At 34.6% G+C, this 24,069-nt stretch overlaps 1 protein-coding gene across 1 annotated transcript; it reads left to right on the top strand.

The window, feature by feature from the left end:
• Positions 1-4,745: 4,745 nt before the first annotated feature.
• LOC145980710 (uncharacterized) lies at positions 4,746-23,263 on the top strand. The gene is made up of 13 exons (XM_083113776.1): positions 4,746-4,825; positions 7,550-7,613; positions 9,830-9,876; positions 10,681-10,716; positions 10,913-11,030; positions 12,634-12,689; positions 14,415-14,481; positions 15,303-15,352; positions 17,009-17,044; positions 18,600-18,717; positions 20,221-20,273; positions 22,226-22,333; positions 23,135-23,263. The coding sequence occupies exons 1-12, from the start codon at positions 4,763-4,765 to the stop codon at positions 22,313-22,315; spliced, it is 798 nt and encodes a 265-aa protein (XP_082969902.1). The 5' UTR covers positions 4,746-4,762; the 3' UTR covers positions 22,316-22,333; positions 23,135-23,263.
• The last annotated feature ends 806 nt before the right edge of the window (positions 23,264-24,069 follow it).

Genomic DNA, 24,069 nt, shown 5'->3' with positions numbered 1-24,069 from the left:
CATATCTATAGAAATTATTTGTTTTCGGAATGTAGTGTCAACTGAAATCAAAAGAAGAAACAAGTCGAATATCAGCGAAGTTGCAGAATTCCTCTTGAGAGAAAACAAAATTCTGGGTAGTAGCATTTCTGACGTATTCACTGCTTATATTCTGCCTATTACCCTACCTGTGATGCCTTCATCAGGTGAGGTCATTTTCCAAGCTAAAATTGATCAAAAAATACTTTAGAAGCACAATAACAAGAGTGAGATTGAGTGCTGTTAAGAATCGAAAGCGACTAGCCTCGAGAACTGGACTTGACCAAACTAGCACAAGAATTTGCTTCCAACAAAAAAGGACTGTTAATGGGTATTCAACAATATCGTAATTTTTGTAGTAACAGTGTATTGTCATATATAACTACAACATCCGTATTTTTGTTACAGTTTGTCTATTATATAGGGATGTGACGAAGCTGAAAATTTTCCGATGCCGATGTACTTACCGATAATTTTTGGAACCGATACCGATGCCGATATTTAACCGATTCCGATATAAGATTATTGAACAGAAATGAACAGCATGACAAAAATAAATTTGCTATGTACATTTCTATTGCATATCATATGTATATACATATATATTCTCAAGAGATGCGAATGTGCATTTGAATCTACAAAATGTTATGTGAACCTTTAAGAAGAACATGGATTCTCAAGAGATTAAACATTAGTACACAAGCAGTTCTTTGAAATACAAAATTAATTCCTGTTCTGCCAGATTCAACTTCAGAAACACGAGATTTGGAAGCACTTCAGGAAGTAACCTACTTCTTCTCTTATCGCAAATGTTCAGCAACACTGAACACTCAATCACTGAATACTGATGCAGCAGGTATGTCCAAGTATTTTCTCAGGACTTGCTTCAGGTATGAATATTCAATTTTGAATGTCCAATACAACAGCAGATCCTGGTTCAGCAATGTACTGTTTTATTTCCGATGTATAGTTAGGTTGATCCTCAGAATGAGTTTGCAATAATTTTATTATAAAAACTCTACAATAATGACGAATCATAACCAAATTTTCAATAAATCTTACAAAACTAGAATATAAAACTTATTAGAAGGTAAAAACTCTAGTATAATCTGTACCGGTTTAAGTATTGGATTTTTGCCGATTCCGATACTGATGCCGATATGTCAATTTCGGCCGATTTTCATATATCTGTAATCGGCTTCGGCACATCCCTACTATTATCTTAACCTTTCATACCAGTTTTTACATTGATTCCAATTACATGTATGTATTTTCGTATTTATACATACCTAATATAAATGATGGCGTGAATTAATATTTCAGAAAGCTCTTATTTTTAAAACGAGTAGGGGCGCACAACTGGAATTTGCGGGTGGGCGCAGAACGTGTTAGTTACGCTACTGGAGACAGTTCCTTTCTTTGAGTATCTGTCCCGATTGGTTTTGAACGTACAACAGGACGCAAAATGTCCCTTTTTGTGACAACGACTTAATTTAATAGAATTGCTGCAATAATACACCTTTTATACTATTACTATGAACTATAACATAGTAACATTCAGTCATTCACATCTGACTCCAGCGCGGTTTAGGTTATTATGCGCGCTGGTAAGAAGAAACCGAAGGTGGTAAGCCTGCTTTGATAACACGCTTAGGTAATGTAGCTATAGCGCTTTGCAGTAAATTGTTATCTTCAAACATAAGTATTTATAAAGAAACAGTTTTTATGTTAAAATGTATACATTTTGTCGTCCCGTTTTTTCTTCAGGAAAATTAAAAAGTTTTAAAAATCTGGTGAATTTCATCTAGGTCGACCTCCAAGGCAGAGGGTTAACATAACGCACAACGAAGCCAGAGGTCCCGGGTTCGAACTTTTCTCAGGCATGGGTGCGTCATTGTGTTGTCCCATTATCCATTTTACAAGTTCTTCAATCTTCGTCATTGTCGCGATAAATCCAAGAGGAAAAAGCTTCGTCAAATACGCAAAATAGGTACATTCGGACTCCACTTTAACTGCATGTCCAGTCCTGATTAGCTTCTCTGTGCATATAGTGGACTTAAAACAACAATTCAAACAAAGTAGACATAGGCATTATTGTGCCCAAACAACTCGAGGAAATGTCATTGTTCTGTCCGTCTATTGGTGACCCAAATGTCAACCTCACCTCTACGTAGTACACCCTGAACTGCATTCTGCAAACTAACGAAGCTCTGGCGCTTGTACCTTCAGCCAGGATCGTGTAGGATCGTGTTCTGCTGTCCCTTCATCCATTTCACCTTATCCTAATCTTCATGATTAGACAAAATTGGCTGAAAAGCGAAGTAAAATAACCTAAATCAACCAATCAATGAATCTATCCGTCTATTTTAAATTATCATGTGCCTATAATTGCATGAACGGATTTCATTGTGCCCATACACGTGTGGTAATGCGACGGATAATATGCCTGTTTTGTACTTTTTTATGCCGAGAGATCAACATGTTTTCATACAAGGCTCTTATGATGGTTATCCATGAATAAAAATGTTTGCAAGGTAATTTCGTATATCCACCACCGGGATATCTATTGTGCGTTTCCAGAAAGTAGAATTTGCAAATAACGTAATGGGTTTCCCTTCAATAGGATGACCCTTACACGTGTTGACCGTATTTTATAAATTTTTGGTAACTTCCGGTACCGTTCTCATGGTTTCCTTTCAGTATACAATGTCCAACATGCAAGATTCGGTTTAACCTCTTTATATCCTGTTTGAAAAAATAAATAACACGAAGTACAATGGCTCATTGTCGTACTATAGATGGCGTATAAGCACACGTGTATCTTTTGCTATTGTTAAGTCGGCGCATGGGAGCAAGTATTGAAACTAGTTTCCGGCAATGTTGCAAACCGTAAGCATGTGTATCTAAATGTAGTGACTACATTAGTGTTGCTTGAAATTTTGTGCTCAATGTCCAGTGCTGTAAAAGATTTGTTCGCAACACTGGAAACACTGAAAGCTTATTTCTCTCATTATACTCTTAAATTGCTCTTGCCATTATGGGGAGGGGGCTTTCCCCTTTATACTAAATTCTTTACACAATGAACAACACATTTTTCAGTTACGGAATCCGAACTATGGTACTTACCCCGCCCCTTCTCACTCAAACCGATTATTTGAAGTGTTAAGTTGTTAAAGTACACCCATTAATACAAAAAGTATAGAGTTCCCCGATGGCGAAGTGGTAATCAAGGGGTCCCGGGTTGCACAGTGGCTTGGATCCACTTTGAACTGTAGGTCCAGTCCCAAATAGCCTATCTGGGCATAAATTGGACTTAAAACAATTCAAGAAATTATAATTAATATGCATCATAAAATGGGCTTCTTAGCACAAGATCCTTAACAGAACCAATAGTTCCAATTACAAAGGATCATATTAACAACATTTATAATAAAGATTAAATATACATTTTAAAAATTACAAAAATACAAAACTACAAAACTACAGAGTTACAATATTACAAAATACAAAGCAAAATATAAAAAAGGTAAAAAGATAAAAATGGCAGTAGGTATGTTACACAAAGTAACAGAACAAAATACAAACACAATATAGTACAATCACAACAGAGTACTGCTAAATACTTTCAGATACAAACATATTATACATCGCACAATAGACGATGAACACTAAGATTAATTACACAATTTGTACAAATATCAAATCCATATGAAAGTAAATAAGGCATGACTTTAAATACATAGTATCGATAAAAATAATATAATACAAACACAGCTTCAACAATGCTATTCTTTGTTGTTCGCTGCAAATCTAACAGTGTAGAAGTTGCATTTAATTATAAGAGAATATATTGGCATCTCTAACCTTTACCAACCTGCAATGATCGATATTATCTTATTTTGCTTTTTACATAGGTACCCTGAAATAAGATGTCCTGGGCTTTAACCCATGATGGGCAGTTAAAGGCAAACAGTTTTTGGTTCACAAGTCGGTGTTCGGTTCAACATTGCTGCATTGGACTCCATTTGAAAATTGGGGAAAAATTGAAATGATGAACTAACTTTGGAAATATCTACTCTTTTGGAATTCGAACTCAGTACCTCATACAAAGGCAGAAGTATTACAGCTCAAGTCGAGCGTAAGGCACATATGTTCGTGTGTATCTCTTCAGCATTTCATTAATCAACCTCTCACCCCAACGATTAACCCACAGGTATAAAATTTACATTAAGTAGCAAATGATAATAATAATAATAATAATAATAATAATAATAATAATAATAATAATAATAATAATAATAATAAATAAATAAAAAGCGCCATTCTTATGAGAAGATAAAAAGAAGTGTTAAATTAAGTACAGAAACGTTTTAAATCGTTTAATATTTGTCATACATTATTAAATATAAAAACAATTCTTATCACACAGTGCACGTTATGGATGCACCCTGTAGACGCCTCTGTTTATTTATGTGATCAGTTTATCCACATATAAGACCCACACGGATGAATCAGGGCAGCACGTGATCAAATATTTACCTTATCTCTTATTTTAATCTCAATCTGGTGGTTAGAAAAGTAGTATTGGACGTGCTCACGCAAAAGAGAAAATTCATATTTGAGAATTTTGGTGGATAAAACAAACAGTGGTTGGCAACACTGCTTTGACGTCATTTCCAGTAGCCTTATATAACGGACAACGCTTGAATGGTAAATATCGTGCCATTTACAAAGCAACCGAAAGATGAGGTACTCCACTCTTGTCTTGACTGTGGCAATCGCCGTCTGTGTCTTCTCTTCTGTTGAGGTAAGTGTCTAAAAGAGTTCTTAGATTGCACAAACCACTTTCATATGATATTAAAAATAACATAGAAGTCATCACCAAAAGAGAAATATTTTTTTTTATGAGGATGAGTGATGATTGATGTAATTGATGAAGGAAAACTCACAAATAATATCCACAGGCGAATTAAATATTGTTGACAATGATGTAAAACTATCCCCTAGTCATCGCAATGATCTATCTAACAATTTGGAGGGGTGCAAAATAACTAAGTTATGTATTGTAGAATGTCCATGGGGATGAAGTACACTAATGTACAACGCCGCCCTAGTCATAGAAACACTATGAAAGGGTGGCACAATATCATTGTCTCCTATTATAGTATCTCCGAGCACATTGTGTTTCATCCCCTTGTGCTTTCTAAGGGGGAAAATTCCACCATGAAGGGGGAAAGTTCACGATGTGCATACTTAACTGATTGATTTGCTTTATTTTACTTCGCTTTTTGTGCCACTTTTGGCAAATTTGCTAAGATGGGGATGAGTGATGATATGATGAAATTGATGAATGGACACTCACAAACATCCATGTCCAAGCCGGGATTCAAACCCGGGACCCCTGGCGTCGTTGGGCGATGTACTAACCACTCCGCCACGGGAGCCGGCCGATGGACTTACGTAATATCTTTTTTTTTGGGAGGAAATTTTGTTTGTTCCGGGGGAATGTTTACCAATAGGGATGTTTTGTACTGGGACACCTTCGCCAAAGGGGCAGTGTGCAAGGTCCTTATGTATGCCTCACGTTAGGAGCGCCACTTGTGCAACGTCCCTCTACTGCACTTCTTAAAATAAACTTATACCACGGCTACAGATATCTTAATCTCAGGGGATAGGTTCTTTATTCGAGAATTCCAAATAAGAAAGCGTTTTATAGCCAAGAGTATATAGTTAAATGCGGCTCTATATTCTGGAAACTATACACAATACAGAGAAAATATATAGCGAAGCTTGTATATACATTGAAATATATATATATATATATATGTATGCTGATTCCAAATTTACGTCGGTTATATTCTTCTTATATATATATGAATAATTGAAAGGAAATCTTCTTCTTCTCGTAATTTCTGGGAAAAGGCTTCTTCTTCCTTCCTATCTTTGATCTGGGAAAAGGCTTCTTCTTCTATTTTTTGAAAAGACTTCTTCTTCTTTTCTTCTTTCTATTTTTGGAAAAGGCTTCTTCTTCTTTTCTTCTTTCTAATTTTTGAGAAAGCTTATTCTTCTTTTCTTTCTTCTAATTTATTGTCTTTCCTTTTAAAGCGTAATCTTATTTATTACATATATGCCCTCGCTTTCCCCGCTTCGCAAGCTATACTTATAGAAAGATTAGGGGCGTCTAAACTGACAATAGCGCCACCTCCTATGTAACGACCAAAAGGGGAATAGCCCAGGATCGCTAACAGCAAGCGCTGCCTATGGCCCAGTGTGTCTAATAAGAAGCGCAACCGTAAGTGCTTCGGGGCGTCTAATTGAACACAGCGCCACCGAGGGACGGACAAAGACAAAAGCTGACGATGTTCTCCTCGTCAGAAGATAAAAAAGGAGAGAGATACAATTTCTGAATTCATTTGCTCATTTATTAACTTTCCTAATTGTTTCATATACGAGCATATTCTTATTTATCTTAATTTGCTATTAACAACATTTTATTCACTCCTTCTTTAATTTTTATACTATAATCGCTCTTCTCCGCTCCTAGTCTCTACAATGAACTCTGCTCTTCTTTATATGGCGTGCTGCCATCTATCGTCGCTCTCGAGAAGCATTTCTTCCTTGTGTTTTTCATTGTGTCGTCGGAACTGGCACGTGACACAATATGGTGCTCTTCTACCTTTCTACTATTCTCATCTATCTTCATTTCTATTATCTTTTAATTCTCTCCTACTTTCATCTATATTTTCTTCGAGTCTTCTATTATTCTCTTTTGCTTCTCTGCTATTCTCTTTTAATTCTCTTTCTAATCTTCTGCTATTTTCTTCCATCTGCATCGATGGAAAATCAGAAGATCAAAAAGGAGAGATATAAAATTTCTGAATTCATTTGCTCATTTATTAACTTTCCTAATTGTTTCATATACGAGCATATTCTTATTTATCTTAATTTGCTATTAACAACATTTTATTCACTCCTTCTTTAATTTTTATACTTTTCCTTTATGTATTTTGCATTTACTATAATATATATAATCGCTCTTCTCCGCTCTTAGTATCTACAATGAACTCTACTCTTCTTTATATGGCGTGATGCCACCTATCGTCGCTCTTGAGAAACATTTCTTCCTTGTGTTTTTCATTGTGTCGTCGGAACTGGCACGTGACAAGTGGGTCTGGAAGACATCTGGTCATCTATTCCGTCCCCTAAAAGTCTCCCAAAAAACAATCTCCCCTATGCATTAATCTCTGGCACCATTAACACTTCAACCACCTCTCAAAATGTTGACCACCGTCATTTTTTATTCATATCACAAAGTGATCTCAACACTGTAGCAGGCAATCATAGCAAGCAGGCAATCAGCCCCTTTCATTCACACAAAATGAGGCATGTGCGAAGTTTTATTCATGTGGCCCAGTTTTTTTCCGTAAATGTCAAAATATTTATAAATGGGATCCAGACAAATGTTACGAGCATTGACATATCAATATTAAAGTATTGAAATATCATAAGATGTTTCCTTTCTGACTTATAGGGTGGTCGAGAAGAAGATAAGGCAATCTGGAAACAATGCATGGAGAATGGACAAGTAACTAAAGGTAAGCTTTTAATTATTACCATTAATTCTAAACAAAACCCAGCTCCCCACGCACATACCAGTGGCACTTTTGTTTTGTACGATAAATGTGAAAACTTTCTTTTCATCTGGGCATTGATTCAATAACATAGCCAGAAACGTATGTTACTGTCCTCTGGCATGACCAATCTTGCCAGTAGACCTCGCAATTTTGAAGAAACACGATTTTTATGAATGTGCTATAATTAACTCCTAAAATCGTTTGTAATACATAAAATGGGTAGGTAATACGTTATTGTTATTTTATCAATTCAATAAATACCCACAGAGACAATCGTTCAACATGGAAATTTTTTGCAACAGACTCCACAGCTGTATTTTATTCATGTTTATTTTTACTTCCTACAATACCATTTTTACACGTTAGTAACTTTTTCCTCATACTGAACGTTTTTGTAGAGCACGATTTCCTTGTTTAGTGTTTAAAAAATGTCCACATAGACAAAGTTAATACCAGTGTTAGATTCATGTCTCTATCGCTTTTTGTATAAAAGTCACGTAGGTTCAAAATCTTGGTTGCCTGACTTTGGACACCCTGTATTATTACAATTTAATTCGAATGTTGTTTATTTTTTTGCGAAAAATATAATTCACTGATTTAAAATTGTGTTCTACTTCTTTTTGTACGATAAAACTTCCCTTATCAAGTTTACAAAATGTGTAAACAAAACTGCATCACGCCATGTAAAGGACATATACCCCAACGGGAAAAGAAACAGTAAGCGAATTATCCATCACCATTTTCATTCAGATTCAGTCTGTTTTCCACATTGTGGTGATCGTGAATTGAAATGAAAACGTCAATAAGCAAAGGACAACTTCTGATTCGCTTCTATAGAATTCTATTCCTTAAAATAACTCAGAATGTAAGATACAAAATAATGAAAACAGTGACAATTTGCCTAATATTACCTCCCCTGTTCCATGACTGTTCATACAAGACACGTCTATACCCTGTCCCAGCTAACTGTGGAGCAAGGTCGCGCATAACGTCACAGAAGCGAAGGAAATCGAGTGGCCAGAGCGAAGCAGGACACGCTGCTGGTAACGGCAGTCGCTTTCCCCGCTCCACGCAATTCCGTTCCTCTTACGTGTTCATTGGTGGATCCGTCTCGTGTCACTACTTGCGCAGAGACTTGTTTTCGTTTGCCTGCTCCACAGTTACCTGGAACAGAGTATAGTTCGCTGTACTTTTTGACTCTCTCTGCACTCACGCACCTAGTTGGTTACACGGTGTAACACCGACTCGTTCTTTCCGTTGATTTGGTGTCAGGTAGTGTACTTGGTGTCTACACCGTTTGCACCACGTTCTGGAGCGGTGTAATGTATGGTGTGTGGTCACGTGGTGCGTGCTAACTAATCAAATTAACTTTTAAAGCAGGTGACAGTCATTTGTTGAATCTTCTGAACTTGAACACTGCTATTCCTCTACTGGGTTTAACGTCATTTCCTTGCACCAGCCTGACACCGGGATATACCTGCATTACACATAGTGTGAAAAAGTGCAGTGAACTAGACGAGACTTGTATGAACATTCATGGAAAGATACTTCCCCCCTAAATCCTTAATACCAGTAGTCTTATGTGGCAAGTATTCCTTTCCACGAATTTTTTCCACTTCCACATCTCACGTGAAGGTATTTCAAATTTTGTTATTTTGGTTCGTTCTCTTTTCTTCTTTACTATTTTATGTGTTTGTAGGGAATGGAACTGTGTTTGTGATAAACAGAGGCTTATTTGTGCTTTTCGTTTCAATTGTTAAACCACAAGTGGCGGAAAATCAAATTAATGAAAATCGTGATTGACAATTTGCTTACTATTGCATTTGTTGTTGGATGTACCTAATACAATCTGAATTTTGCTTATAGATTTGGTCTATTTTACTTCGCTTTCTGCCACTTTTGGATAATCGCGAAGATGAGAATCAGTGATTATATCATGAAATCTCAAAGAGCATCCATACCAAAGCCAGGATTCGAACCCAGAACCCCTGGCTTCGTAGCTAACCACTCCACCGCGTAGACCAGTGCTCTACATACATGTCAGCTTCAATTTGACTGTTAAAATATTATATTACGTAGCTTCACCTGTTAAAGTAGAGCTTAGTTTGTAGTATTTCTTTATTTTGAAAATTGTTTTTTACAGCAAGATGATTTGTATTCTCTTTATTACTTTACAGATGACTTCAAAGACCACACCAAATCCAATCCTAACCCAAAGGTCATGGTAGGTATATAAGATATAGAATATATTACACAGTTTAGCTCACGAATACATTAGAATGCAGTCAGTAGACTGCTGAAGTTTATGCAAATATGTTTATAACTTTCGTATTTCTTCATATCTTGGTTCATTACGATATCTAGGTTCAAAAACACATAAAATTAATTTGAAACGTATTATATATTTCATAGTTGTTCACTTCAATGCACATGTCAGAGCTTTTATGACTCCTTTTCATAATGCCTTCAAATGGACTTCGATATTCTGGTTGAAATATCGTAATTTAGGGTCGAGACAAAACATATATTTTAAGAATATCAATTATTCTTCCTTTTGAATTAATTAAGAAGAAGAAATAATAGTTTTTACATTATCGTTTTATTGAACTTGTTACAAATTTCAAAGTTACTTTGTAATCTATGTGAAGCACTTAATGCAATTTTCAATTCGAGATACAAACAATTGCGTAATCTGGAGACTACAACTCCTGAATGGCAATAACAAAATGAAGGAGCAAAGATTAGACAAATACGAGACTTGACGTGTAAAGAAATAATGAGTAAATTGCATATGCTTGCTTTATTGATACAATAGAATAAAGGGAATATGTCCAGAAATAAGCATATATCTTATTTCTTCTAGTGTACGATACATTCATGGTCGGACATTTTGCATGAAATATGGAAAAATGGCATTGTATCATTTATACATATGTATGTGTGTGTGTGTGTGTCAATGAGAGCGAGATACATACAGACAGAGAATAACCTTATGAATAATATTTTCTGTTATTACTTTTCTTTACAGTGCTTGAGTAAATGCTTCTTGGAAGAGAAAAAGATAGTAAGTATATATTTTCTGCTGTTTTCTTATGTTCCATATACGACTGTATTCGTGTTTGTGAAATTACTTTTGAAACATTTGTGATGCATTTATCACATCAAAAGATTAACAGAAGAAATTGCACAGTGCTTTGTAAGAGTATATTATTGCTAAACGAAAAAAAACATGGTCTTTGAATTATTTTGCATGTTTGCAGTTCGAGAATGGGCAATGCAATCGAGATGTCATCGATACCCAATACGAAAAGTTTTTGAAGAAGGAAGGAGAAAAGGAGAAGCTGGATAAGGCCTTGGAAAAATGCAAACAAGAACAATGTAAGTAACAGGCATTTTCTATCTTTAATAGTACATAATGTACAGTCACGGGTACTTCTGTGTTGTGATAACCCTACTGAAAGTCAAGGAGATTGTTACAGCCAAGAACTCCGTGCTACTGCAAAACATGAATTATTTTTTTTTTCTTCTATGACTTGGATCTGTATGTATACAAAAATCATGGTTCAATGTTCATGTCAAGTGCGATCCAAGCAACTACAGTGACTTACCCAGGTACTTTAAGGGGCGGGGGATTGTGGCTTCTTATTTTTGTAATCTGTGCTATATCTTACCTTTTTCAAGCATCGGATGCTCATTTGTGTTTCAAAATCTGCGACAATGAGGTTATACTCCCCCTTGATTCCATCACTGGTAGGATGAGTATGAAATGCGAGTAAAAATATTAAAATTGTTATACATTGTCAGCTCAGAAAAGTAGAATCATACAAAAAATAAATATTATAATTAACTAACATAAATTATAGAGCAATTCTATAAATATGTCAACTTTGATGGTCAACATTTTATAATGGTAACACTGTTAAGCCTTGTTTCCATGTTAATAGAACATTAATATACTGGCCAAGGCAGAATTTATTGTATAAAAAATATATACACTAAAATGGTAACGTTTCCACCCTCTAACAGGGTCTTCTTCAGACGAATATTCACACTAGAATGATGAAAATTACAAAACATCATCGTATAGATACACATTTCCAGACAGGGTCAATACACAAAAGAACACGAAGGCACCAGTCCTTATCTTAGAACATTTCTTGTCAGGAATTCCTGAGTGTGGAATATCCTGCTGACAGGTAATTGACACTACCTGACAGGTGATTGACAGGTACCTGGTGAGAGTCTGTGTCTTATCAATTCCTCCACTAATGGACCTAGACAGATTCCTTATTCCACACTCAGGAATTCCTGACAGGAAATGTTCTAAGATAAGGACTGGTGCCTTCATCTTGTTTTGTGTATTGACCCTGTCTGGGAATGTGTATATACGACATGATGTTTTGTAATTATGATCATTCTAGTGTGAATATTCGTCTGAAGAAAACCCTGTTACAGGGTGGAAACGCTACCTTTTTAGTGTATATATTTCTTATACTATAAATTCTGCCTTGGTCAGTATTTTAATGTTTTATTAACATTTTATAACTATGAAGAGTTATATCATATCCACTAGCGTGCGCAGGATTTCTTCAGAGAGGTCTAGAATTGTAAAGTTGGCGTTGTGCGTTAGCTACGTTCTCTGAAGGTTACACCCACAATTATTTCATAAATACTATTTTTAACTTTCGTTTTAAATGTTGCTCAAAGACAAAATGGTAATCAGGGACTATTTTGAAGGAGGGTTTGTTTTTACCACTTTCGTTTTCCCCGAGTTCTTTACTGCATTCATTTGAAAATGTTTATTTATTCAATAGTTCACAGTGAGCAGTAGCCCATCAGCTCCCTTCTGCGTACGCTAGTGTTCATAACTTTTGTCGGTACCCGAAATTTGAAAAATATAAATCTCACAACGGCTTCAAAAGATCCATAGTGATGTGCTTATTTTTCAAAGAAATGATGACACTCTTATTTTGTCTTTCAGATTCAGAGTGCGAACATTATTATAAATTCGACATGTGTATGAGAAGACATTACTTAGTAAGTAATACAATAATAATCATAAGTAGGAAAAGGATTTTAAGGTGCAAAATTATGGTCAGGAAAGGAAAAAAAAGTTTCTGAACTTTTTTGAAAAGGTGCCAAAAAAAGTGCTGATAAAATGCCTTTATTTGATGCTCTCTTTTTTCTGCGCCTTTTGTATATAATGCCCTCGGACCTCGGTTTTGTTGAAGTTCGTTTTTCTCTCGCGGGTTTTGTTACATTATCTTGGGAACTATTGGTCTGTACAATAATTATATTATGCCATTTTATAGCTCTCGTTCTACTCTACAAAATGAAACTATAGGATTTTAGGTTAGCTGCTCAAGAAGAGTAAAAAATAATTTATTTTTCTGTCCAAGTTATTAAGAAAAGATGAAAGAAAAGGAATGGAAAAGATGCTGAAGCATCAAAGAGGGGGTAAAAAGGGGATAAATGCGCTAATCTCACGAAAAGGTGCAACAAAGTGTGTTCATTTCACTTGATTTCATGTCCTAAAATACATATCTCAAATGATCGGTATGAAAACAGCTATATTTTTGGAAAGGAGCTGCACCTTAAAATCCGTTCCCTAATCATAAGTAAGAGTTGAAAATTTCCATTATTCTACTGTCTAGTTAATCAACAATATCTCAAGACAAATTTTAATCAACAATATCTCAAGACATATTTTAATTACAAAGTTCAAATGTGACTGACTAATTGTCCTAGAAAACAATATCTCAGCCCAAACCTTCCTGAAAAACCAATAAATTTTCAAATGTGAAATAATGCGACAAGTACAGTCTGTTCAGTTTGGCCCGGGGCCGAGATAGCGCGTGACTGCAGACGGCGAGGCATGGCACGCATGCCGGCATTTTCGATCTGTAACGTCCCGCTTATTTTCGTGCACATATATTTAGAACTTTCAATTATATTTATATTGGATAACGACTACTAAACTGTGTTATAAAAGTTGTTCAAAGTGATGGTCAACTATATTTTTACCTTACCTTGGTCAGTTAGGTCGACAACTTCGCTTCCCAGATGGCGTAGCTACCGGTAACGTCGTCACCTTGTAGTCAAGGGGTCTCAGAAACTGCTTTAGTGTCTTGAAAATAGAGTGTCTTAGTAGTTTCAAACTTGAATTAAAATCACGTGCCCCTCCTCTACAAGTTTAGAAAAAATACGTTGCTTTCATCCAACTGATTACATTTAACCATTGTGTTAAATAGAGTAATAAGATATTGACAATGCAAGTCTAAGTTATTCACTGACAATTTATTTTGGACTGTAGAACTTTAGTGTGTGCAATGTATACGAGTTTTATATTTGATGAAACTTCATTTACGTTTTATTCTTCAGAAATAAGGTAAATAGAAATAAGATACGAGCATATGAATATTTAGAACGCTTCTATCTAGTTTTAAGTATTTTAAGTAATGTCGAGAACTGTACAAATGTTTCATAAAAATGTAGTACACAACAGTAGCCACCAAGGAACCACACTGCAACACATAGTCGCAGAGTACATTACAATTCGAGCTTCTGAATTAACGAAAGTTAACAGGGCTTAGTTCTTTAGTTGTTCTCATAGTATAACTTATTTATGAATAACCCTGTATGAAATAATCTACAAGTAAAACTGCATTCAGTTACAACATTATGAAAAAACATTGTATCTAGAATAGTAAAACAAATATAACAATATGCAAATTTCTTAGCTCGAGTATTTTTATTTTACAGTTCAGGCACAGGGGAAAAAATATGAAGCTAGTCATGAAGTGTGCTAATATGACAGAAACAAAAAAGGGTAAGTAAATTACGAAAATATTTGTAGATCGATTTTCTTGAAAATTATTATCAGTCAAACATTAAAAACAATTCAGATTGAACTGTAGTAGCAAAAATATGAAGGAAAGAAAACTAGCTTTATATCGCATCTACACAAATATCGAGAACTTCACAATGGTTCATCAATCGCAGAAAGAATTAAAGTAAAAAAAAGAATTTATTCGTAAGGAGAAAGAGTAAAAACTAGCATCTGGTGAAATAATAATAAATATTATTTACAAAGTAGCATTCGCATTTTAACAACTAAACCATGCTTATTAACGCAACATTAATATATAAACTAAATATTATTTTTATAATAAATAAAGTAAGCAATACATAGAAGTTTATTGTATTCTCATCAGCACTAGTGCATGCCTTCATGTGCATACTAATGTTTTTGTATGCATTAAAACATTTCGTAATATCGCTCTAGTTTGTTGAAAAAACTGTATTTATTGTACCCATAGATTAATAAATTAAGTATTTGGAAATTAAAATTTAAAGTGTAGATTGTTTGAGGAAAACTAATAATGTGGTGTGTAGTGCTTTTTCACTTAATAATTATTCTAATCCATCTCCTTCCTCCAAATACAGTACACATGATGGACGTCTCTCCTTCCCTCCAAAGCAGAAAGCATTTAATTCTCACACTGAAAACAATACCCCAAAAGGCTGCAGAAAGGTATTACCCACAATAGCACTCCTAATTTCCTATCTAGTTCAGGGTATTCTTTCTCTATGTGTAAGGAAGATCATGTTGTATTCAATAATATATATTCCTTTCAATTTTATTTTCAGAGGACTTTATGGCGTACAAGGAATCGGGCGAACCGAACGATAAAGTGAAGGTAAATATTGAGCTGTCTTGCGAGGTTAGAAATTACATTTTTGTATTTTATATTATAATATATTTCTTATTTGAATTGAGTTCAATATTAAGTCAACTTTATGCACAAATAGGTTAATCTATACTCTATCTTCAGTTTGAAGTGGGATCGTTCTTAGTGGAATATATGTAACAAACGTATATGTTACTGTCAATTAAGTGAAAAAAAAAATCGTAACTGGTAGATGAATTTCGAAGAACTGGGAAATCGACGGGAATTTGAATACCGAAATGCTTTTGTCTCTTTGCTGTTAATTGAAATATAGTCTTCAGCCAACATTGCAATACAAGATAGAAAGAAGGTTTGGTTAAATTGTGCACTGTACAGTTCTTACAGCTTAATGCCGATTAATTTTTCACGGGTTTGAAAATTTATTTTAACGATATCTCGTTTTCCTCAGATGGAATAGTGTTTGGCTTGATACAATGATGTCAAGCTCACAATCTAGAGTGTCAAACATAGAATCAGAACAAGATAACTTAATTGATGGTAGAATTAAAAGTACAAGAATTTTTTTTAAATAATTGTTATTCAACACTCAAGATGGAATATATAAGTATAGTGGGAGCTTGTTCGGGATATTCAACGCCACCATCTCTATGCATTCCATTTTTATATTAATTGGCTAGGTAGCCTAAACCTGGATAATTTTAATCTAAACAGTCGAACATTGGCGACACCACCGTCTGGCTCCAAAAATAACCACTCCAAGAAATCAGAAAGAAGGGTCACACTATTGTAGAGTGTCTAGTAAACATATTTGTGTTTTCAGCGGTTCGTTGAAACGAATTATCAACAAAAAATCGTTGAAATTTTTTAAATTATGCTTTCATTTAGTGATTCATTGAATTGAAATGTTTGGGTGCGTCGGTACTTGTGGTCATTTTGCACCCTTCAACATATACGGGAAAGTGTCCCCTTACCTAAAATTCTTACTGATAATATTAAAACAAGAGGTGTAACATGCCATTTGGAAAAGTTAAAAGGCCAAAGTTGTAAAGGGACCTGCAAAAGACAAACACAACACATTAAAAACTAAGAATTTAGAAAAAAACTTCCTCATAGGTAGTGGAAGAGTCCAGCTCCTTGCAAAAACCTAAAACATTTGATAAAACACTGTTGTCATCGCCCAACAGGGATGACGAATAGCTGCGAAGATTAAAAGTCTGCCTGAGAAAAGCAAATTCGGCACATTCAACAAGAAGTGCCATTAATATTTATATTATCTGGATGGCATTATCAGTATTGCAAAGAAAATAAATAATAAAATAACTACATTGAGTTTGAAACTGATTCTATTTACACTCCATAGGAAAAAGGCTCGATAACTTTTATCATGTAAGTATAATTCCCTCAAAACCTCAGAGAGCTTTATTGAGATGCTATAATGTCACAGCATTTATTTATTGAATTTCAATATTTAGTACGAGTATTTTAATTTCTGTACATAAAGCAATGGTCTCGTCTTTGATATAACTCATACATTGTCCGCGTTCTTCTGATACAAACGTGTATCAATGCACGTCTTGAGAGAGATGCGTCACACATGTAATATGATGTAAACTTCTTGTATGTCTGCGTTAACAAGCACAATTAACAAATTATTTTCTTTCGCAGTGTTTCCAGAGGTGTTTCCTGCAGGAGGCAAAACTGGTAAGGAACAGTATTCTTTCATTCTTGACATATTTGATATTCGAAAATTAGTGTATGAAACATTAACAAATAGATCTAGGAATCAGTTGGTAATTGACGTAAATTGAGTAGCACTAGCTACAATGCTGAAAGAATGCAAAGTTTGATGTGAAATTATTATTAAAATTTCTAAAATGTATATTAACGTAGTATGAATCATTACTCTTCAGCAGTTTCAAGGATCCTAACGACAAAGTTCAATACTCTGGAAGACTGGATTTACCAAAACCTTTCAAAACATATTATGCTTGTCCTTACTGAAGCATGTAAGATAGAATAAACTAAAATGTGCCTTCCAAAGCCCCACCGCATCGAGTGGCACATGGGCCAAACTTCTTGGAAATGGCGTTCCCCAGAGATCCCTTATGAATGCAGTCAGTATTGCACTTTATCACTATTAGACAAGGTAGGTTATGTGAAGAAAGGTTTCTGCCCCCGACAAAGGAGTAGGGTGGGAAAAAACCCACCAAGATATCAGTATATATGAGGATATGGATTATGCATTGCAGACAGTGAGTAACTGACATTCTTCATACAGTATCACACAATTTGATTTATTCTTTGAAACATTGCTATATCTCCCAGATCTGAACAGATACTCTAACATCTGTCCACACGTATTCTATACGGATGCAAAATAATCATACAATTGTTGGATATCATTCACAAAACTATTAATTACATCGACTGTTCTTATTATACATATATAAGGCATTTCAAAAATGAATTCAAGTAGATACGACATTTTTATAACCGGCCCCGTGGTTAGAGTAACATGTTACGAAGTCAGAGGTCCCCCTGGTTTAAGGCATTGGGTCTGTCTCATCATCCATTTAATCACTTCATCCTCATAGTAGCAATTAACTCAAGAAAAATGACATTTATAGATATTCGAGTTATGGTATCATCTATACATACACCATGCTATTATATTGGCGTTCGATAAAATGCAATTTTTGAAATAGTATTGATCTCTATACCACTTTTTGACGTAAAAATATCACATTTGTTGGAAGATTTATATTAGTACAATACATTCCATTACTACAATTACAATATATAATGACACCGTTGTATGAAATTCCAAATTACATGAGCTTATATTCACATCTCGTATATAAAGCTTTTAACGATTTGCTCGATATTTAACTTCGAACACGAGTGAGATTTAACATGTCAAGTTTACTGGAAAATTTTGCACCTCAAGTGATAACTGTGTTGGAAAAATGCTATTAATTCCCTGTTTTGGAAAGTGTGCAAACAATCTTTTCATATAATTTAGTTGTGAGTTACATATCCAGTGGAACTAGAAATTCTACTAGACTTCATCCTTCAATACATTCTGTCTTATTGTTTATCTTTCATATTAGCTATTTTTATTACATTGTGCTACTGAATGCTGACATAAACAATGGGACTTATAAAATTAAAATTCAACACATTTTTTGACCAATGAAAATACACAAACTCGGTACAACTTTTTTGAGTACTCATAGATTCTTATATTTTATTGCAGGTTGAAAATGGCAAATTTAACGAGGAAGCAGCAAGAAAATTTGCAAGACGTTGGTTGAAAAAGGAAGGCAACGAGGACAAGTTTAAGAAGGCAATAGAAACTTGCGTGAAAGGGGACGGTACGTGATCAGTACCTTTGTTTGAAATATGTGAGGTAACAACTGTTCCTTTAGCTCCTGTCTGGTCTTATGGCGGGCGGCATACATACTGGCAATAGAAGCGGGGAGAGGGGAAGCGACCAATCCAGCACGATGAGAAGCGCAGAGCCTGTTTGTGGATCTAGGTTCGTGTGGCACTTCCTCCCGCGACGTTGTAACTCTCGGCGCCACCGTTGTTGTCTGGTTGGTCTGCGGCGTATTCCCCACTCTCCACTTCCCTTGTAAACGCTCCTACGAAGGAGATAATGGAAGCTTATTTGCTACTCGACTCACGGGCCTCAACGGCCAGGATCAATCACATAGGGGTGCTGATGGGGTGCGAAATTAAATTTAGGGGGTGTGATGTTGAAAATAATGTAAAAATGAAACGCATGTATGCTTTAGCCACTACATGATATACCAATGAACTTGATTCAATGAAACTGAAATTCACTAGAGACTTTTTCATTTTTTATTTTGCTTGCTTGTAATGGGTTTCCTGTAGTATACAATAATAGTTATTCTTTCATTGCTTACCATATCAGTAGGACGATATTGTTGTAAGCCACAGTGTAACATGACACTGTAAAGTACAAGTATTTTCGGTTGAAATAGCAAAACACTTTTGGTTAAGCTTTATGGTAACTAAAACGAAAAAAATAGTAGCAATTACTAAATTTGGTTATTTTGAACAAATTCTTTGGTAACCATAAGTAAATGTGTACGATTAGTAAAGAGCATTTAGTACTGGTGAATAATCATGACATCTATTTATCGCCTGTTGATTGTTTGCTATTAACTTATATTGTTGTTCCTAACTTTTCTCTGTGAAATGTTAACAGTATTTTCGACTGAAAATAAGTTATAAAAAGGCTCCGCTACTGCTGAAGGGCGAACTATTGCATCGAATTCTTTGGTAGGAAATAAAACAGTTAAATCTCTCGGTACTAAAAGTGAAAATACCAAATGTCACTAAACTATTTCTTCAGTGTGATTAAAATGCAGAGATATGTTTAAAGAGCATATTTGTGGAATTAAAAAGTATTTATTTTGAACAATATTAGCAACCACCCTAATATTAACTTGAAATGGGGGCCGTCCAGTTTAAGATCCACATATTATAACAGGACAAGTATTAGCAATCATATACTTCATATATTTCATTATACATAGTAGTCCCAGCAGCACTATTAATATGAGATATTATAAAATGACTTCTTGGCCGAAACATAAGCATATGTCTTGAAAACATAAAATAGAATATAAACATTCTAGAAGTCTTAAATACTAATTATTATGCAATTAAATATATATTGATATAATAACCCCTTTAAAACCAACAAAAAATAATGATTTTGAAAACCAAAGGATTTCTCATGACACAATAGGTTTTCATTTATCCCTAATCCAATCCTAGGTATGTCTAAAATAATAAATCCTTATCATAAAGTTGCAAATGCAAATAAATAAATATTTTTCTTGTAGTGGAAAGCTGTGACGATTACTCTACGTTGATTGGATGCATGAAGAAAGGAACGGTAAGTTCCCCACTCCTAAGATCTCATATGTGTAAATGTAATTGGCTATTTCTTAAAGTTATGACCGTACCTGTATGTGTGCGTGTGGGAGGGGGGTGCAAGTAGGCGAATCGTACTTATTGACTAATATCTTCACACGTTGAAATTATGAATGCTTAATGTAACTAATATGTAGGGTCTATACGTATATTATTTCATAATATTGTTTTACCAATGCCGATCAGATGTCAGGAGATGCATATAGAGAAAAAAAATGAAAAGCAAAATTTGGAAAACGGGAAGTTACAAATCTAACTTATTCGAAATTTAACTCTAGTCCAAATGCGATAGGCTCATTATACCAACCCAGTTTTTTTAACAGGTCATTTAATGTAGCAACTGTAATTTTTTTGTAAGGGAACAATTTGTAAGCTATAACTATTGAACACTTTTTGTGTACAGAAATTTTCGTGTGATGTAGTTTGAAGGTCCCCCAAAATTTGCATAAGGCCATAATTCTTGAGTGTAAAAATTCGAAGAAAGTTAAAGCATATGCTGGAAAAAACTTCTAGAAAAATATTTAATACATTATACTAATATTATTCAGAAAACAAGGACTTGCAAGTAAAGTCATATCATCGTGTATGTTAGATATCTGTCACCACCTATTGAAATTCTATTTTGGCTTTGAGTACTGGATTGTAAGGTATCTTTTAGAAATGAGCCCACAAAAAAAACATCGCCAAGGTTTTTTTACTCGTATACTGGACATGCTCTAGAGAAATAGGTCGCATGTGTGCAAAATTATTTCAAATACCCACATGCGTAATGCATGTTTAATCCCTTCAGTCCCGAGGTATCATATATGATACCTCGTGGTTTTATTTTTTCTGCGCGACTACGCTTCAACCGATTGAGTTGGCGGCCGGGGAATATCACCCGTGAGATGACTGTGCTTTGTGGTAGTGCTTTGTTTTCCGTTTGTTGTAGTTCCAGTAGATGGCAATAAATTGGCGAAAACGTGTGTTTTTACTATGGGCAGCATATCCAGACAAAGAAAATATAAATTTTATGATATTTTTGTCGAAACTTTCTTAGTTGAATTTAAAACATATTTTTAGATGATAATGCCATTATTAAAGTTGAAATATACGCAAAGAAAGTAAAATATGTTAGTATTATGACGTAATTTCACCCAGATATCACATTTGCTATCTTGGGACTCAACCATTACTTTCTTCACCAAAAATACGAACCCGAAAAATATCGGAAGATCCTTTTCTCTTGCTATTTAGGTGTATCAATTGAGAAGTTGTAGTAATAGTTTCACTAATTATTTCAGTTTAATTGTTCGGAATACTACATGTGAAGTGAGTGTGTGTGTGACTTGGTAAGCTATCTTGCTCTATTTCTATTTATTTCTTACTCTATTTCTCTATTAGGGTCATTCTTTTTCATATTTGATACCTCTTCTAAAAATATTTCTTAATTTAAGGGGGGAAACACTGCAATATTATCTTTAGGTAGGTGGCAAATGTCCCAAAACTTCAAATTTTGTGAAAAGTTTACTAAAAATTTCGCTTCGGGACTGAAGGGGCTAAAACAGGTTGTGTCTTGTGCAGTTTCAGCGAGAGAAATATTTTTGATAATGAATATGATTGTCTCTTATTTTCGATATTGATCAGAAACGTTTACATATGATTCCAGAATATGAGACTCAGGATTTAAAAAAAACAACAAAAAAACTACTTTTTTAGAAATTAAATGCACAAATTGGAATCAAAAGCAAAGGAATTGAGGTGGCACTAAAAATCACACATCAGCATTAAAGCTACTTCAAATTTGTTAGTTGGGTAAGAAGAAGAAAAGAATGTGAGAAAATATTGATGTGAAATATGAAGAGTGAGTTTGTTTTAATGACTAAAACAACTCAACAAATGGAAACGATTCTAAACAATAATTCTATGGTTAAGTTCCAGGAAATTGAACCAGAAGGGAATAAAGGAGAAGAAAATCCAGAAGAACCACCCCAAGGAGAGGATGAACCTGAATCTTCAGACTAAAATTACAACAAATCCATGGTAAGTTAGTGCCTGACTATATGAGGAGGACACTATCAACGACTATTTGTAACGCAATGATATTGTTTCCGTGAAAGATATACAATTTGTAGTCCACAATCTACATTTTAATACAGTTACATATTTTCCGTGACATTCAGATTCAATTTGATGGTTAAGAAACGTTTTGGAAATAAACTTTTCATTTCAATATATTTGAGACGCCATGGGTTACGGGTTCGAATCTCGGCCTGCGCATGGGTGTTATTTGTGAGTGTCTCTTCATCAATTTCATAATATTAACACTCATTCTCATCTTCGCGATTAGCTAAAAGTGGCAGAAAAAACAGAGTAAAATAACACAAATCAATAAATCAATGTATTTTACTTTAAGCATTTTCTCAATTCCACAGTTTCAGAAAGTTGGTTTCAAGTCAATCTTTACTAATCGGCACTGGAAGTACAGTTTAAAGAGGGGATTCCTGCTACTACTGTACAATGTGCATCCGGTGCAAATCGAACACTGGACTCTGATTTCCCTGAATTTAATGCCAAAGAAACCATGACTCCTCAAAAAAGTATGTACTTATGCAAGATTATATTCCCAATATACTTATCAGTTTCTCAGTCTGATTATATAAACCTAACATCAAACATAGAGAACAAAAAATATGTGAGGAGAGATTTTTATTGATTGCATAAATAAAAGTATTTCCTGGTACATACAACTTTAGTTGATGTAACTTGGTTCCTGAAATATCTTTCACATCTGGATGTAATGCTTACCTCCACAAGTAAACGATGTATATTTATGTTTTTCAGATCTTACCTTGAGACAAGTACGATGCAATCATGGAAGACCTGAATTTGTACGTCTGAAACTATGTGCGCTTGTGTGTTAGATATATAATATGAAATGCCATTGCATTAGTGAATAAAATATTAAAAATAGTGTGCTGTCATAATGTATTCCTCAAATATTCAAATTATCTAGAATATTGTAATATCTTCATAATTTAGCATAGGTTTGCCTTTTCAGAAAAAGTTAAGTTTATAAACAATATTTTACTTTGATTCCCTGTTTTGTATACACTTAAGTTACTTACACCAAATAATAACGAAATGAAAAATATACGTTACACTAGAAATACATGGAACAAGTATTTAACATCACAAAACAAATATCTTCACTTCAAGTTCATTCTTTAATTCCTCGCCTGGGTGTGCCTCTCACCCGACCCTATACTTCTCCTTTTCATCTAGTTTGCTTCTTTTTCTTGTAATGCATTTCCCCATATATCTTATCTGACGCCCATCAGAAACATTTGAATGGAAGTATTATGCAAATAAACAATGTCATGAAATTAAGTGTAAGCCCGACCCTGTGGCCGAGTGGTTACGTCTAAAGTATTACAGGAATTTGGTCCCCTTTCAGAGCTCACAGTAAATCAGAAAAAATCAACTCTTATGCATTTAAACCCGGATATAACTTACCCTCAGAGCGGAGAATTTCATGTTGTTCCATCGATAAAAATACTTGGAATAATTTTCGCGCGTTCCCTTCAACGAATGATCCAGTTAAACTAAAACAGAGTGATAAATGGTGTTAAAGCAGTTCTACAAATGAATAAATTTCGAATACTTAGTATACAGTCAAGAGTGACGTTTGTACAGGTGTACGCTCTCTCCAAGGTGTGGTATGTAGCAAAAATCCTCCCGTTGCGGCAACTGGATATTTTTAAGCTCAAGAGTGCTGT

This window comes from Lepisma saccharinum, chromosome 28, assembly GCF_977018435.1.
Source record: "Lepisma saccharinum chromosome 28, izLepSacc3.1, whole genome shotgun sequence".
Taxonomy (NCBI): Eukaryota; Metazoa; Arthropoda; class Insecta; order Zygentoma; family Lepismatidae; genus Lepisma; species Lepisma saccharinum.
This window is presented reverse-complemented; position numbering and strand designations above follow the sequence as displayed.

Coding starts and splice junctions, on each gene's coding strand:
- LOC145980710 (XM_083113776.1), top strand. CDS start 4,763: ATGAGGTACTCCACTCTTGTCTTGACTGTGGCAATCGCCGTCTGTGTC. Junction 14,482..15,302: donor TATGACAGAAACAAAAAAGG/GTAAGTAAATTA, acceptor TTTTATTTTCAG/AGGACTTTATGGCGTACAAG. Junction 15,353..17,008: donor AACCGAACGATAAAGTGAAG/GTAAATATTGAG, acceptor TTTCTTTCGCAG/TGTTTCCAGAGGTGTTTCCT.